Source organism: Bufo gargarizans, chromosome 1 (assembly GCF_014858855.1).
Source record: "Bufo gargarizans isolate SCDJY-AF-19 chromosome 1, ASM1485885v1, whole genome shotgun sequence".
Lineage (NCBI taxonomy): Eukaryota > Metazoa > Chordata > Amphibia > Anura > Bufonidae > Bufo > Bufo gargarizans.
In genome coordinates, this window is record NC_058080.1 from 701,801,384 (window position 1) to 701,815,182 (window position 13,799).

Consider the following 13,799-nt stretch of genomic DNA (forward strand, 5'->3'; position numbering starts at 1 on the left):
GAAGACCCAGGCAGAGAGAGAAGAATGCGCTAAAAATGTGAGAAAGTGAAGTCAGTGCAAATGTGCCTTCACCTCGAGTTCTGAAATAACTTGGCCAATGGCTTTGATCCAGAGGGTCCAGGTCACCTACAGCTAGCCATCAACTAACCTGTGTAAACCCAAAATCTTAAACTCTGTGTCTAGACCCTGCTCTGCACCAGTGGTCCAGTACTAGCCACGGATAACAGATACTTCACCTGAAAGGCCGAGATGGTTGAGTTACCCTTTCCAGCATTTTTGGTGTATGGAGTCGGGATGATCAAGTGGAGAATCAGTGAGGTAGAGTATGGACATTTTTTTGTTTTTTCCTAGTGTGAGCCATATATTAAAAAATTAATACTGGTCCTTGAAGACCACGCTCACGTTTCTCATCACTTTTCAAAATTTGTCGAACAAAAATTTATTGGAAATGTATTGCAACCTATCACCTGCACCTTTCCTTTTTTTCATTGAATGAGGAGACCCTCTTTCGTGTCAGCTTCATCACAGATAACGTACATGGTAAGCAGGAGGGTGTAGAACTTGGACTGGACCAGACGGCACCTAATGGCATTCCCTGCTGTAGATAACCTGATATGTCCATATTTACCTATGAAGTCACCCAGGGCGGCTGCCAATGTTTATAATGCTGGTGTGATCCGGGGTGACGTCATGGTAAATATGACAAGTGTGCTTGGTCAGTGACTCAATTTACACAGCAGGAGCACGCCAGCTGACGACTTGGACACAAAACTCGTTAAACCTTGGATCCCGTGGCCCTGGTGCTGACATAACCTCTTCTCCAGAGCTGCACCTATCAACTGAAAAGAGTCACCCTCACTCTGAAGGACCACTAGACTACGGCATTACATGCAGCAATGGTGCTTCATTTCAGCTACAGGAAGGACCATTTGCAAGTGCTTTATTCAGAAATAACAGATGGACAGGAACCACAGGAGTGTCCATCATCAGCTTACTACTAAGGAGGCCGACAGCTAGAATGGGGCTGTCAAATGTGGTTCTTCTACCTAGCTCTCATGTTGTAAGAGCTCACATCCGCCCCCTGCTGGCTTGGTACAGAAATATACAGAACAGTACATATCCCACAATGCACTGCAGTGACATGTGGGAGACTAACTCAATAAAGAATTGGATAACCAGCACAATTACGAGTTCCGCTCTTGAGGCCCACTCAGTGATTCCAATAGGCAAATCATTAGTGGATCTGTTCCTCTGTAGTATCAATAACCTGCAATCCCACCAAAGGGATCTCTCATCATCGATTTATCATCAAGGAACTAAACATTTGAGATGGAGTAGCCTGAAATGGAGGTCCTCTCTCAGACCCTCAAAAACCCCTTCAAACATTAATACAGTGCCGTCCTGGGGGGCACTAAGATCAGGCAGATCCTGCAACCTATGGCAATGCACAGTGAAATAAAATGGTCATCACCTCCAATGTAACCCAGGCGGACGAGGGTACTGTACTTACAACATGAAGTCTTGCTCCCAGCAGGGCTGGTCTCCTCTCACAGTTACCGTCGTGCTCTTCACATTTTGGACTTTTAAAGTCACATAAGTATTGAATTTATCTGTAGGAGAGAAGACAGAAAGGTCACAGTTATGAAACAGGGTCATATCAAAAGTCCTGAAATTATACTAATATGCGTTTCTAGAAGAAAGAAATACATTTTTCATCATGTTTTGCTTCTAGAATCCATCTCCTTCCCCCTCTGGCAGCTGACAATAAAGTCCCTTCTTACTTCCCCTCTGACAAGCAGAGCAGAAGGCTGTTTCTATTGGCTGTTCTGCTGGGATAATGGGGCCGAAGGCTATTTCTAATGGTTTTCCTGGGATGAACAGAGGATCACTATGCAGAGAGTGACTGAGCATACGTGACCAGCAGCACATTTTGCTAGAAACTGAACACCAGTTGGCGCCATACTAATGCTATGTATGTTTGTATTTTTCACTATTGTTTTTTTATTTTTTTACCAGCATTTAAAGGGTTTCTACCACCAGAAATACTGTTATGTAGCTGACTGATATAGCGATGCGCTAATGTCAGCACTACATAACAGTAGGTTTCTAACATTTGTCCCTGCAGCCGTTTTGGTACCAAAAAAAGCACTTTTATAATATAATATGCTAATGAGCCTCTAGGTGCTATGTGGGCGTAAAATCAGCACCTAGAGGCTCCGTCCACTCACTCTTTATCCCGCCCAGGTCTCCTGTTCTGCCCGCCCCACTTCTCTTGATTGATGCCACAGTTCGCAGCATCATTGACGAAGTCCCACGCCTGCGCGGTTCACTTCTGTCTTCGGCGCAGGCACAGTGAGTGAAGGCCGCTCTCCTGATGCCGGCTTCCTCACGGTGACTTAGTCGGCGCAGGCGCAGTGAGGAATCCGGCACCAGGATTGCATCATTCACTCACTGCGCCTGCGCCGAATATAGAAGTGAGCGGCGCAGGCGCGGGATTTTGTCTGCGATGCAGGGAACAGTGACATCAATTAAGAGGAGCGGGGCGGGCAGAACAGGGGACCTGGGTGGGATAAAGGGTGAGTAGACGGAGCCTCTGGGTGCTGATTTTACACCCACATAGCACCCAGAGGCTAATTAGCATATTGTAAAAAAGTGCTTACTTTATCAGAACGGCTGCAGGGACAAGCGCATCGCTAATGTCAGTCAGCTACATGACAGAATTTCTGGTGGTAGAAACCCTTTAAAAAGGAAAACATTGTTGAATCAGGAGTATATGTCACCTATCCACAGGACAGGTGTGACATGCTATAAAAGTGGGGCTCTGACAACCACAGTTCCCTGAGCACCGACAGGAGAAGTTTGAATAGGGCGGCAGTCAAGCAAGCACCCTGCCGATCCATTATTGGGCAGACTAGATGGGCCAAATGGTTCTCATCTGCCGACACATTCTAGGTTTCTATTCAAAGTCTATGCAGGTCTTACAAGTGGGGAGCAACAACTTTAGTATTTATGTTTCTAGCTGGAAAGCCCCTTTCATTTTTTACAAGCTATACAATGAATATGGATGTTATCTGTCCTGGACAATCCTTAAAAAAGTCCTCAGAGATGGAAAGCCCAGATAAGCCTACAGCATAGGGAAGACCCGAAGGCAGAGGGGTGCACATCCTGAAGGCCGCAGAGGCCCCCTGACCTTCACGCTGGGTTTACATGCTGCAGAGGAGTCTTAGAGGGGAAAAAAAAAAAAAGACAACAAAAACCACATTGTAAAAACCACTATTACTGTGACAGCATTACCGCATTGCAGAAACGTAGCAAAGTAAGGGCTCATGCACACGACCGTATGTATTTTGCAGTCTGCAAAAAATACAGATGACGTCCATGTTTATTCTGTATTTTGCGGAACGGAACAGCTGGTCCCTAATAGAACAATACTATCCTTGTCTGTAATGCGGACAATAATAGGACATGTTCTATTTTTTTCCAAGACGGAAATACGGAAACGGAATGAACACAGAGTAACTTCTTTTTTTGGGGGACCCATTGAATGAATGAATGTTTCCACATACACTCCACAAAAAAACGGACATGGAAAGAAAATAAATTTGTGTGCATGAGCCCTAAAAGGTGTAAAAAACCTCACGTGGATTTTATCACAAAACTGCTGTTCAGCTTCATGTGGCTTGTAAAATGCAACTTTCATGGAGATTTTTTACTGGAACCGCCACGTCTAAACCGATAACCAATGGTCTTTGTCACATAAACTTTGAAAAAAACAGTAGGGTATCATTATTACATACTCCAAAACTAACAAAGACAACCACACTTAGCCATAAGTGATACCAAAATAAACACATCTTTATTAATTCATCATCAAAAAATACACCAAAAAATTAATCAAAAATCCCGACCGGACAGACAATATGCCATATAGACTATCGACTTAAAGGGATTCTATAGACAAATTACAAGACACAGCGCAGTAATACTAGTATATTGTAATATAAATTGTGAAGACTGATGTGGTCATGTTAACAGCTCAGTAAGTGAAATCCTGGTGACAGAATCCCTTTAATACTTAGAATCACTAAATAAATGCAATACTTGCAACCGTGTTAGGCCGAATGCACACGGCCGTTGTTCATGAGCCGTGAGCGGTCCGTGGAACCGCGGCCTGGATTCCTGCTGAGTGCAGGAGCGCACGGCGTCATTGGTTGCTATGACGCCGTGCGCTCCCTGCTGCCGCAATACAGTAATACACTGGTATGATAGCAACCAATGACGCCGTGCGCGCCTGCTCTCAGCAGGAATCCAGGCCGCGGTTCCACGGACCGCTCACGGCCGTGTGCATTCGGCCTTAGGCCTGTTTCACACTTGTGATCCCGGTTTTGAGATCTGGCAGAGGATTTCAAAACAGGAATTAAACGGATACGTGCCATTTAATACACCCGGATGCATTTGTTTTGGCCAGATGTGGTTGTATTAAATCTAAAGATGTTAAGTCAATGGGCGCAGTATCCATTTTTTTTATATAACAAAAAGATCCAGTTTGTTTTGATTGGCAGACCGGGCACAAAACCGCAGCTTGCAGCAGTTTTGAGTCCGGTTAAAAAAATGCAACAAAACAGAACGGAATGCATCCTGATCCGTTTTGTCCCCATTGACAATGATTGGGGATAAAACGGATTGCTTTTGGCCTGGTTTTGAGATCCTCTGCCGGATCTCAAAACCGGAAAGCCACAATGCAAGCATGAAACAGGCCTTAGCAGTATATAAAGTCAGGGAGCACCTGACGCCTAAACCATAGACGCAGAATAGTAACAAAAAACACAAAGCAAAACAATTTACAGGCAAGTAACACGAGTCACAATACAGACCACTGGGCTCTCGTTGCGGCACCTCTCTGGTCTGTATTCTCACTCGTGTTACTTGCCTGGAAACTGTTTAGCGAACGCATAGCCCCCGCACTGAATCCTGACTCATTCATTTCAATGGGTCTGTGTACACATTTTCACGCATCAGTTCTGTGTTATGTGAAAATCGCAGCATGTTCTATAATCTGCGTTTTTCACGCAGCTCTGGCCCCATAGAAGTGAATGGGGCTTCAGTGAAAAACGCATTGCATCCGGAAACAAGTGCGGGTGCGGTGTTTTTCTCACTGATGGTTGCTAGGGGATGTTGTTTGTAAACCTTCCGTTTTTTTATCAGGCGCATGAAAAACGCATCAAAACGCATTGCATCCACGCAGAAAAAACTGAACAACTGAACGCAATCGCAGACAAAACTGACTGAACTTGCTTGCAAAATGGTGCGAGTTTTCCGGACCTAATCAATCAGTCACGCTCGTGTGAAAGGGGCCTTAGGGCTAAGTAACCGCTATGCATATATGTGTAAAGCCTTCTCATTCAGTGATAGAACATGGACGCGTTTTCTGTCTGCTAAAAAACGCCAAATTTCCAACCACGTAGAATCAGTCTGGTCTCCGACTGCGCTCCATTTGTCATTTTTTTCCCTCCATATGTCATCAGTACCGTATGTCATCCTTTTTCATGCCCATAAAAAAAACAAAAAAAATAACTAGCTCATATCACAAAAAGACGAGCCTATGGTCGGATTGTTTCAAGTGGGTCTTGTCTCATTGTGATGACGGACTCACCTGCTTAAAGGATTTTCCAGGCTACACATATTGATGACCTATCCTCAGGATAGGTCATCAATATCCAATCTGTGGGGGTCCGACACCCGGCATCACCACCACTGATCCGTTGTTTCCTGCAGTTGCCAGAACTAGCACTGTAAATGGAACCAGCACCGCAGCGTTCAAACTGCAGTGGCCGCGCCACTTTACTACAGCTCATCGCCTGATTGTCGGACCCCCAGTGATCGAATATTGATGAGCTATCCTGAGGAGCCTGGGAAATCCCTATAAGCAGGAGGAGAGTCCGTCATCCATAGAGACAAGACCGACTGAAATCAATGCAGTCACAGCCTCGGATTCCCGGGATAGGAGCTAGTTAACTCTTCTTTTTTCGCGGTGGGTGGAGCCTTTGATTGGACGCAAAATCCATTACCTGTAAATGACGGCTGGGAGGTATTTCACCGCCACGCTCAGCACTTCACGCTTCTGCCTGTATGTATAATTAAATACCCTGCCAAAAATAAGGCAGATTTATGGGCGAGAAACAGCTTGTCAGTTATTGCCGGGTGCGGAGAGCAATTACTCAGGCGCGGAGGTGACATCTGGGAGCAACGTCAGCCAGCAGTGTGTGGTATGGAGTCCTGCTGGCCTTCAGATGACCCAGCAGAGGACTTCCTTCATACTGAACACACCAGAGCAGGCCCCGCAGCTGCTGCGGTTCATGGACTGGGGCACGCCCGCTCTGGTTTGTCCGATTTGAGAAAGCCCATCCACACACTGCGGAGAAAGAAAAACTTTGCCTAAGGCCTCAAGCACATGGCCGTATGTTTGTTCCGCATCTGAGCCGCATTTGGACGCGAATCAGATGCGGGCCCATTCACTTCGAATCGGATGCACACCATGTGCTATCTGCATCCGTAGGCTTGTTACGCGGCCCTGCAAAAAACGTAGAACATGTTCTATTCTTGTCCGTTTTGCAGACAACGACAGGACATTTCTAGAGCAGTTTGAGAATAAAACATGGCAGCACGCACACGGCCGAGATCCATGATTTACGATTTTGTGCATGAGACCTAAGGATGCTTTCACACGGATGTATGTATTTTGCAGTTGGGTAAACACGGAACCGGGCTGTGTAACATCAGTGTTGCATCTGTTCTTTTTTGCGGAACCACTGACTTCAATGCGTCCGTGAATCACATTTTGAGGCCATTAACAGGACATGTACAAACATATGCATGTGGAAAGCACACGGAAAACACTGAAGTCAATGAGTCAGAAAAAAAACTGATGCAACACAGACATCACACGGACGTCCGTATTTTGAGTATCTGTGTTTTGCAGACCGCAAAATACATATGGTCGTGTGAATACCCCCCCTAGGCTGACATGTGCTCCAGGTTTTCAATCTGCTGCATGTGAATTGTTGCTATGGGTTTTACCAGAGGCTTTCAGTCCAATGCAGAAGGCTGGAAGCAGTGAAAGAGCCGCTCACTATGCCCTATCCCTCATTAGGCAAATCTTCTGTCCTGTCCATAAAACAGACACGGATTTGACCACAGAAATCATTCTGCTTCCCCCATTCGCACACACTGCATCAAATTCCCAACAGCAGAAGTGCCGGCGACTGCCGGACGGCACAAAAGACTTGGCAAACACAGGGGCACGCCTTAAGGAATATCAAAACGGTTGAGACAGCACTTGGCTATTTTGTAAAGGCCCATACGGGTGAATGGGGGGGTGGCTGGGGACGGCACATGCACAGCATGCTCTCTATTCACTCCTGGACCCCATTCTTGAGATGGGAGCGGTTCCCAGAGGTCCCCACACCTATTGGACATTTACGGCATGCTGATATTGTAGTGTCCCACTAGGTAGGGGTGGGCACTACACAAGGGTCAATTGGTGTGTGCGTTACTCCTACTCACAATGAACAGAAGTGTTATATTTAATTGTGCATTTTATGTATGTTCTAATGTGCTTTTATATGCAATGTACCCCTGTATGATGTAACAGCAGGCCTAGTTGGGTGTAGTTAGACATCCCAAACACTAGAGGGAGATAGGGTGCCCCTAGTATAAATGTCCAGGCCCAGACAGGGAGAGTTAGTGCAGAGTCAGGAGTCTGAGAAGACAGAGGTTAAGAAGCCTGCTCCTGACATGCAGCTGGATAGCCCTGGCTGCTAGTGATGTCCAGGAGGCTGTTGAGAAGCTCCAGCTTGCCTGAGAACAAGAGAGCCTAAGTTAGCTCTGAAGACACCCCAGTCGCAGGACCCAACCTCCTGGGAGAAACCCACAGTTATCCACCTTACAGGGGAAGGCGATCCAGGGTAAGCTACGTAACCCTGATGGGCAGATTACACTAGAAAGTGCAGCAAGAATCTAATACCTGAGGAAGATAATAACCAAGGATTTAAGCCACCCTTTAGGCATCCGGGCCTTGGGAGATAAAGCCAGAGCAGGAGTTCTAGAAAGGACAGTGTACATTGATTCTGAGGAAAGGTACAACCTGCTGCTGAGTGCTTGTAAAGTTTACCCTCTGCGTATCTTGCATGACTATTACCTGCCATTGTGTGAATAAGCCTACTTGTGGAACTGTGATACAAGGACTGTACTACTACCTGCTGTACAAAGTTGGATTGTTCAGTAAAGTTACGTTTGGTTCACTATATACTTGTGTACCTCCATCATTCCAACCACCAACCGGCGTGCCACCGTCCAAAGGCACTGGCGTCACGAATACCACAGGGACCTTGCCCCAGGCACACAAAATACCTGTAACATCCAGGGCACCTCATCCACCATCAGGCCTGGTCCCTATCTACAGAGCGTGCCCCAGAGGAACCGTGTCTACCTCTCCTTCACTGCCACGCGCCTGCCCAGGGTTCTTCAAATATAGTGAGTACCCTCGATTGCCCATAACCTTGACCTCACTTCGTCTATACCCTGCAGGTCTGGCGTGTTGCAATATACCATATAGGTCTTCAATGGTAATGCCCCTTTAAAGGGGTTTTCTGAGATTTTAATACTGATGACCTATACTCTGAAAAGGTCATCAGGATCTGATCAGAGGGGGTCTGACACCAGGGACCCTCACCGATCAGCTGTTTCAGAAGGCAGCAGTGCTCACAGTAGTACCACGGCCTTCTCTTAGCGTGGCCTAGGAGCAGCTCAACCCCATAGAAGTGAATGGGGCTGAGAGCGATACCAGCACAACCGCTATACAATGTACGGCGCAGTGCTTGGTGAGCACGGAGAAGGCTGCGGCCCTACTGCGAGCACCGCTGCCTTCCCAAACTGCTGATCAGTGATGGTCCCGGATGTTGGACCCCCTCCGATCAGATACTTATGACCTATTCAGAGGTCATTAGTATTAAAATCTCGGAAAAACCTGCTGCAGATTTTCAGCAAAATCTTTATGTGACTCCTGATTCCGACTCTGATCCACTGTGTATTTTCCAGTCCAAAATATCTGAGGCCTATGAAGCAGTGCTAAGGTGCAGGGTGAAGAGGGCCCTACTGGGGGGCACATGCAGCATTACTGGGGGGGGCATTATAGGTAAAAGTGGGCACTACATCTAATGGGGCCTAAATAGGGATGATTACTAAGTAGGGGCATAAAAGGAGGCATTAATACTAAATTAGTGTGTTGGATTCTGCAGAAAGAAGTTGTGGTCAGGAGCGGTCATCACAGCGATCTGTGCAGGACCGAAAAAAAAGGAAAGGGAACGAGAAGACATGTACACCACTGAGTGGGGGCTTAAACGGGATTAATAATTATTGTGTTTTGTCATGTGAGCGATTCCCTCTCAGTCTGCAGGAAACATTTTGTGCATGAATAGGCCATGAATATCAAACAATTCAGGGGTCAGGGTCTTGGCACCCCCGCCAATCAACAGTTTGAAGGGGTTGAGCACTCAAGACGTGGCCTAGTCAAACAGCAGGTCACCCATGACCGCTGGAATAAGACATGTGACATGAGGAGGCGCGCTGTTCTGTGAGGATCTCTTTTAGGAGACCCCCATACATCGCAGGTTCACTTTCAGTCCATCCTAAGTACTCAATAACTGGAGGAGAACCGAGTACATTGATATGTGTGATTTATGAACAGAATGCAAGAACTACAGTAAATGCTGACACACTGAGGCAGACAGGAGACAAAGACATGCACTCTAAAGCCTAGCGCATGCTGGGAGGAGTCGTTTGAGGGGGGGGGGGGATTTGTAAGAACAGAAAGTTGACCGCCTTGGGGTAGACTTGTTTGGGCTTTGTTCTGCCCTCTTCTCCGGCTCCGCTGGTCGGGTGCACCCCCCTGCCTTGGCCCTGCGCTGTGACACATGGCGCTTTCCCCTGCTGCCTGAATCTACTGGCTCCCGTGCTGCACCGATATTGAGGAGAGCTGCAAAGAGGCTCTCTAGCGCTAGCTGCCTCTCAGAGTTACTGTGACCACCACGTAGACCTGCCATTTTGGACCCGCAACGGGGTGAGTCAGGAGGGGTCCCACTGGATCAGGGCAACCTCACATCTACATACTGTGCCGGGAGGGAATGGCGCACCGCCTGTGAACTGCTGCTCCAGATCAGGGGATATCCGAGCTGTGGTACTTTAGGGGAAAGCTGTGAGGAGGTCCCTCTGAGTCGCTGTCTCCCGAACATTCAGTATGGGGGGGTTGACCTGGACATGTGGCCCCGCCATCTTGAACCCCCCTATTGGAAGAAAGGGGTGTTACTGCCTTGCTGAATCTGGTGGATGCCCCGAACAGTCATTGAAAGAAAGATGAGAGATAATCTCTTGGGATCCACTGTAATTTAGTGCAAAGAAACAGGGAATGCAGAAAATCGAAATAGGAATAATAACATACAGTACAGACCAAAAGTTTGGACACACCTTCTCATTCAAAGAGTTTTCTTTATTTTCATGACTATGAAAATTGTAGATTCACACTGAAGGCATCAAAACTATGAATTAACACATGTGGAATTATATATATAACAAAAAAGTGTGAAACAACTGAAAATATGTAATATTCTAGGTTCTTCAAAGTAGCCACCTTTGGCTTTGATTACTGCTTTGTACACTCTTGGCATTCTCTTGATGAGCTTCAAGAGGTAGTCACCTGAAATGGTCTTCCAACAGTCTTGAAGGAGTTCCCAGAGATGCTTAGCACTTGTTGGCCCTTTTGCCTTCACTCTGCGGTCCATCTTACCCCAAACCATCTCGATTGGGTCAGGTCCGGTGACTGTGGAGGCCAGGTCATCTGGCGCAGCACCCCATCACTCTCCTTCATGGTCAAATAGCCCTTACACAGCCTGGAGGTGTGTTTGGGGTCATTGTCCTGTTAAAAAATAAATGATGGTCCAACTAAATGCAAACCGTATGGAATAGCATGCCGCTGCAAGATGCTGTGGTAGCCATGCTGGTTCAGTATGCCTTCAATTTTGAATAAATCCCCAACAGTGTCACCAGCAAAGCACCCCCACACCATCACACCTCCTCCTCCATGCTTCACGGTGGGAACCAGGCATGTAGAGTCCATACGTTCACCTTTTCTGCGTCGCACAAAGACACGGTGGTTGGAACCAAAGATCTCAAATTTGGACTCATCAGACCAAAGCACAGATTTCCACTGGTCTAATGTCCATTCCTTGTGTTCTTTAGCCCAAACAAGTCTCTTCTGCTTGTTACCTGTCCTTAGCAGTGGTTTCCTAGCAGATATTCTACCATGAAGGCTTGATTCACACAGTCTCCTCTTAACAGTTGTTCTAGAGATGTGTCTGCTGCTAGAACTGTGTGGCATTGACCTGGTCTCTAATCTGAGCTGCTGTTAACCTGCGATTTCTGAGGCTGGTGACTCGGATGAACTTATCCTCCGCAGCAGAGGTGACTCTTGGTCTTACTTTCCTGGGGCGGTCCGCATGTGAGCCAGTTTCTTTGTAGCGCTTGATGGTTTTTGTGACTGCACTTGGGGACACTTTCAAAGTTTTCCCAATTTTTAGGACTGACTGACCTTCATTTCTTAAAGTAATGATGGCCACTCATTTTTCCTTACTTAGCTGCTTTTTTCTTGCCATAATACAAATTCGAACAGTCTATTCAGTAGGACTATCAGCTGTGTATCCACCTGACTTCTCCACAACGCAACTGATGGTCCCAACCCCATTTATAAGGCAAGAAATCCTGCTTATTAAACCTGACAGGGCACACCTGTGAAGTGAAAACCATTTCAGGTGACTACCTCTTGAAGCTCATCAAGAGAATGCCAAGAGTGTGCAAAGCAGTAATCAAAGCAAAAGGTGGCTGCTTTGAAGAACCTAGAATATGACATATTTTCAGTTGTTTCACAATTTTTTGTTATGTATATAATTCCACATGTGTTAATTCATAGTTTTGATGCCTTCAGTATGAATCTACAATTTTCATAGTCATGAAAATAAAGAAAACTCTTTGAAGGTGTGTCCAAACTTTTGGTCTGTACTGTACGCATTCTGGGCCTTCCGGAAAGGGCTGAGGGTCAATCACCTGAGGACTTTGCGGAGCACCTCATTAAACAAAGTCTGGCCCCTATCAATCTGTCTTCCAATTTCGTTGTGGAGCGGGCACACAGAATACCCACCAGACCCTTACCACCAGGGGCTCCTGCACGCCCTTTTAATCTGAAAGTTATGAACTATCGTGATCGAGACACTATACTAAGCAGCAGGTCACCAGCTGAAAGAGATAAAGTTTGCAAACACTAGAATCTCATTCTACCCAGATTTCTCATCAGAGGTCCAGAAGCGTCAGTTTATGGCGGTGAGATCACGACTACAAGAGAAGTGCCTCAAGTAAGCTATGCTATATCCTTCGCGTCTTAGAGTTCAAGATGGGGAATCTGCTAAATTATTTTCTACTCCTGAAGAGGCATCTGACTGGATGGACAGGAGAGGCTGATCATCCGCGGGTTCCCAAGTATCCGCGACACTGCACACCCTACGGATGGCCGAATTATAGGCGAGAAGCTTCAGATGGACTGGACACCTTCGTTGACCCTTCGATTCGTTCGACAATACTGAGGACTTGGTGATTGTCCATGTTCTATGTGTCTCCCTGTATTTATAAAGGGAAGGTTAGCGTATAGACCAGGCATGCTCAACCTGCGGCCCTCCAGCTGTTGTAAAACTACAACTCCCAGCATGCCCGAACAGCCTACAGCTATTAGCCTACAGCAGTGCATTGTGGGAGTTGTAGTTTTACAACAGCTGGAGGGCCGCAGGTTGAGCATGCCTGGTATAGACGGTTTGGGATGCTAGGCTCAAATAAGTTGAAGGGGTCTGGGCAGGGAGGGGGGTTATTCCTAATACTGATATGGGTTAATCTGTTATGTTCGCTTATGTCCTGGGTTTTGTGGTGTGCATGTGGGTATGATTGGCCTGGGCACTCTGGGGTCCTCTCATGTCGCTTCATAGGGTTCCTCTTTTGGAATGGCCACCTGTAGGTTTGTCTCCAGGAATGTCCGGGGGCTTAATGACAAAGTGAAAGGATCCCTTGTCTTCAACTACCTGAAAGGATACAACCTAGATGTGGTAATCTTGCAGGAGACTCACCTGAGAGGGCAGAACATGTTAGCTCTAAAATGACCTTGGGTGTGGTCTGCCTATCACGCAATATATAGCAATTATGCTAGAGGAGTCTCAGTGATTGTATCTAAGGCGATCCCTTTTCAGTTACACTCAGTGCAGTTAGATATCTCTGGCCCATACGTAATTGTTTCTGCTGCGGTGCGGGGAATAGATTATGTAATAGTGGGTCTATGTATCCCTCCCCCATTTCAGCGAGGCGTATTAGACGACATAATGGGAAAAGTGGCGATCCTACCGACTGCCCCCTAACTATGTTGGGTGATTATAATGCGGTCTTAGATCCGATTGCGGATAGACTCAGCCCCCAGGTTACCCATAATAGATCGCTCAATAACTAGGCGGAGGCCCATGGTCTAACAGATTGCACCTCCAGATAGACAGTGGCGCCTTAACTGTAAGTGGTTGGAGGTGTTGCAGTCAACAGGGTGTGACTGATTACTGGGGTTGTACAAAATGCATTGGCCAAGCATCTCACTTTATAAATAAGCGTAGCATTAGCACTATAATTTTTGGCATTATTGTACTTTATCTGATTTGCAGGGTGCT

General features: G+C 46.6%; 1 protein-coding gene across 2 annotated transcripts in view; it reads right to left on the reverse strand.

Annotated features, from left to right (window-relative positions):
- The window catches only part of UNC13B (unc-13 homolog B), a 339,965-nt gene that overhangs the window by 270,873 nt on the left and 55,293 nt on the right, over positions 1-13,799 (reverse strand). For both annotated transcript variants that reach the window (XM_044276260.1, XM_044276259.1), the window contains exon 4: positions 1,511-1,610. In XM_044276260.1, coding sequence (XP_044132195.1) covers positions 1,511-1,610 — 100 coding nt within the window. The remainder of the gene's footprint in view (positions 1-1,510; positions 1,611-13,799) is intronic.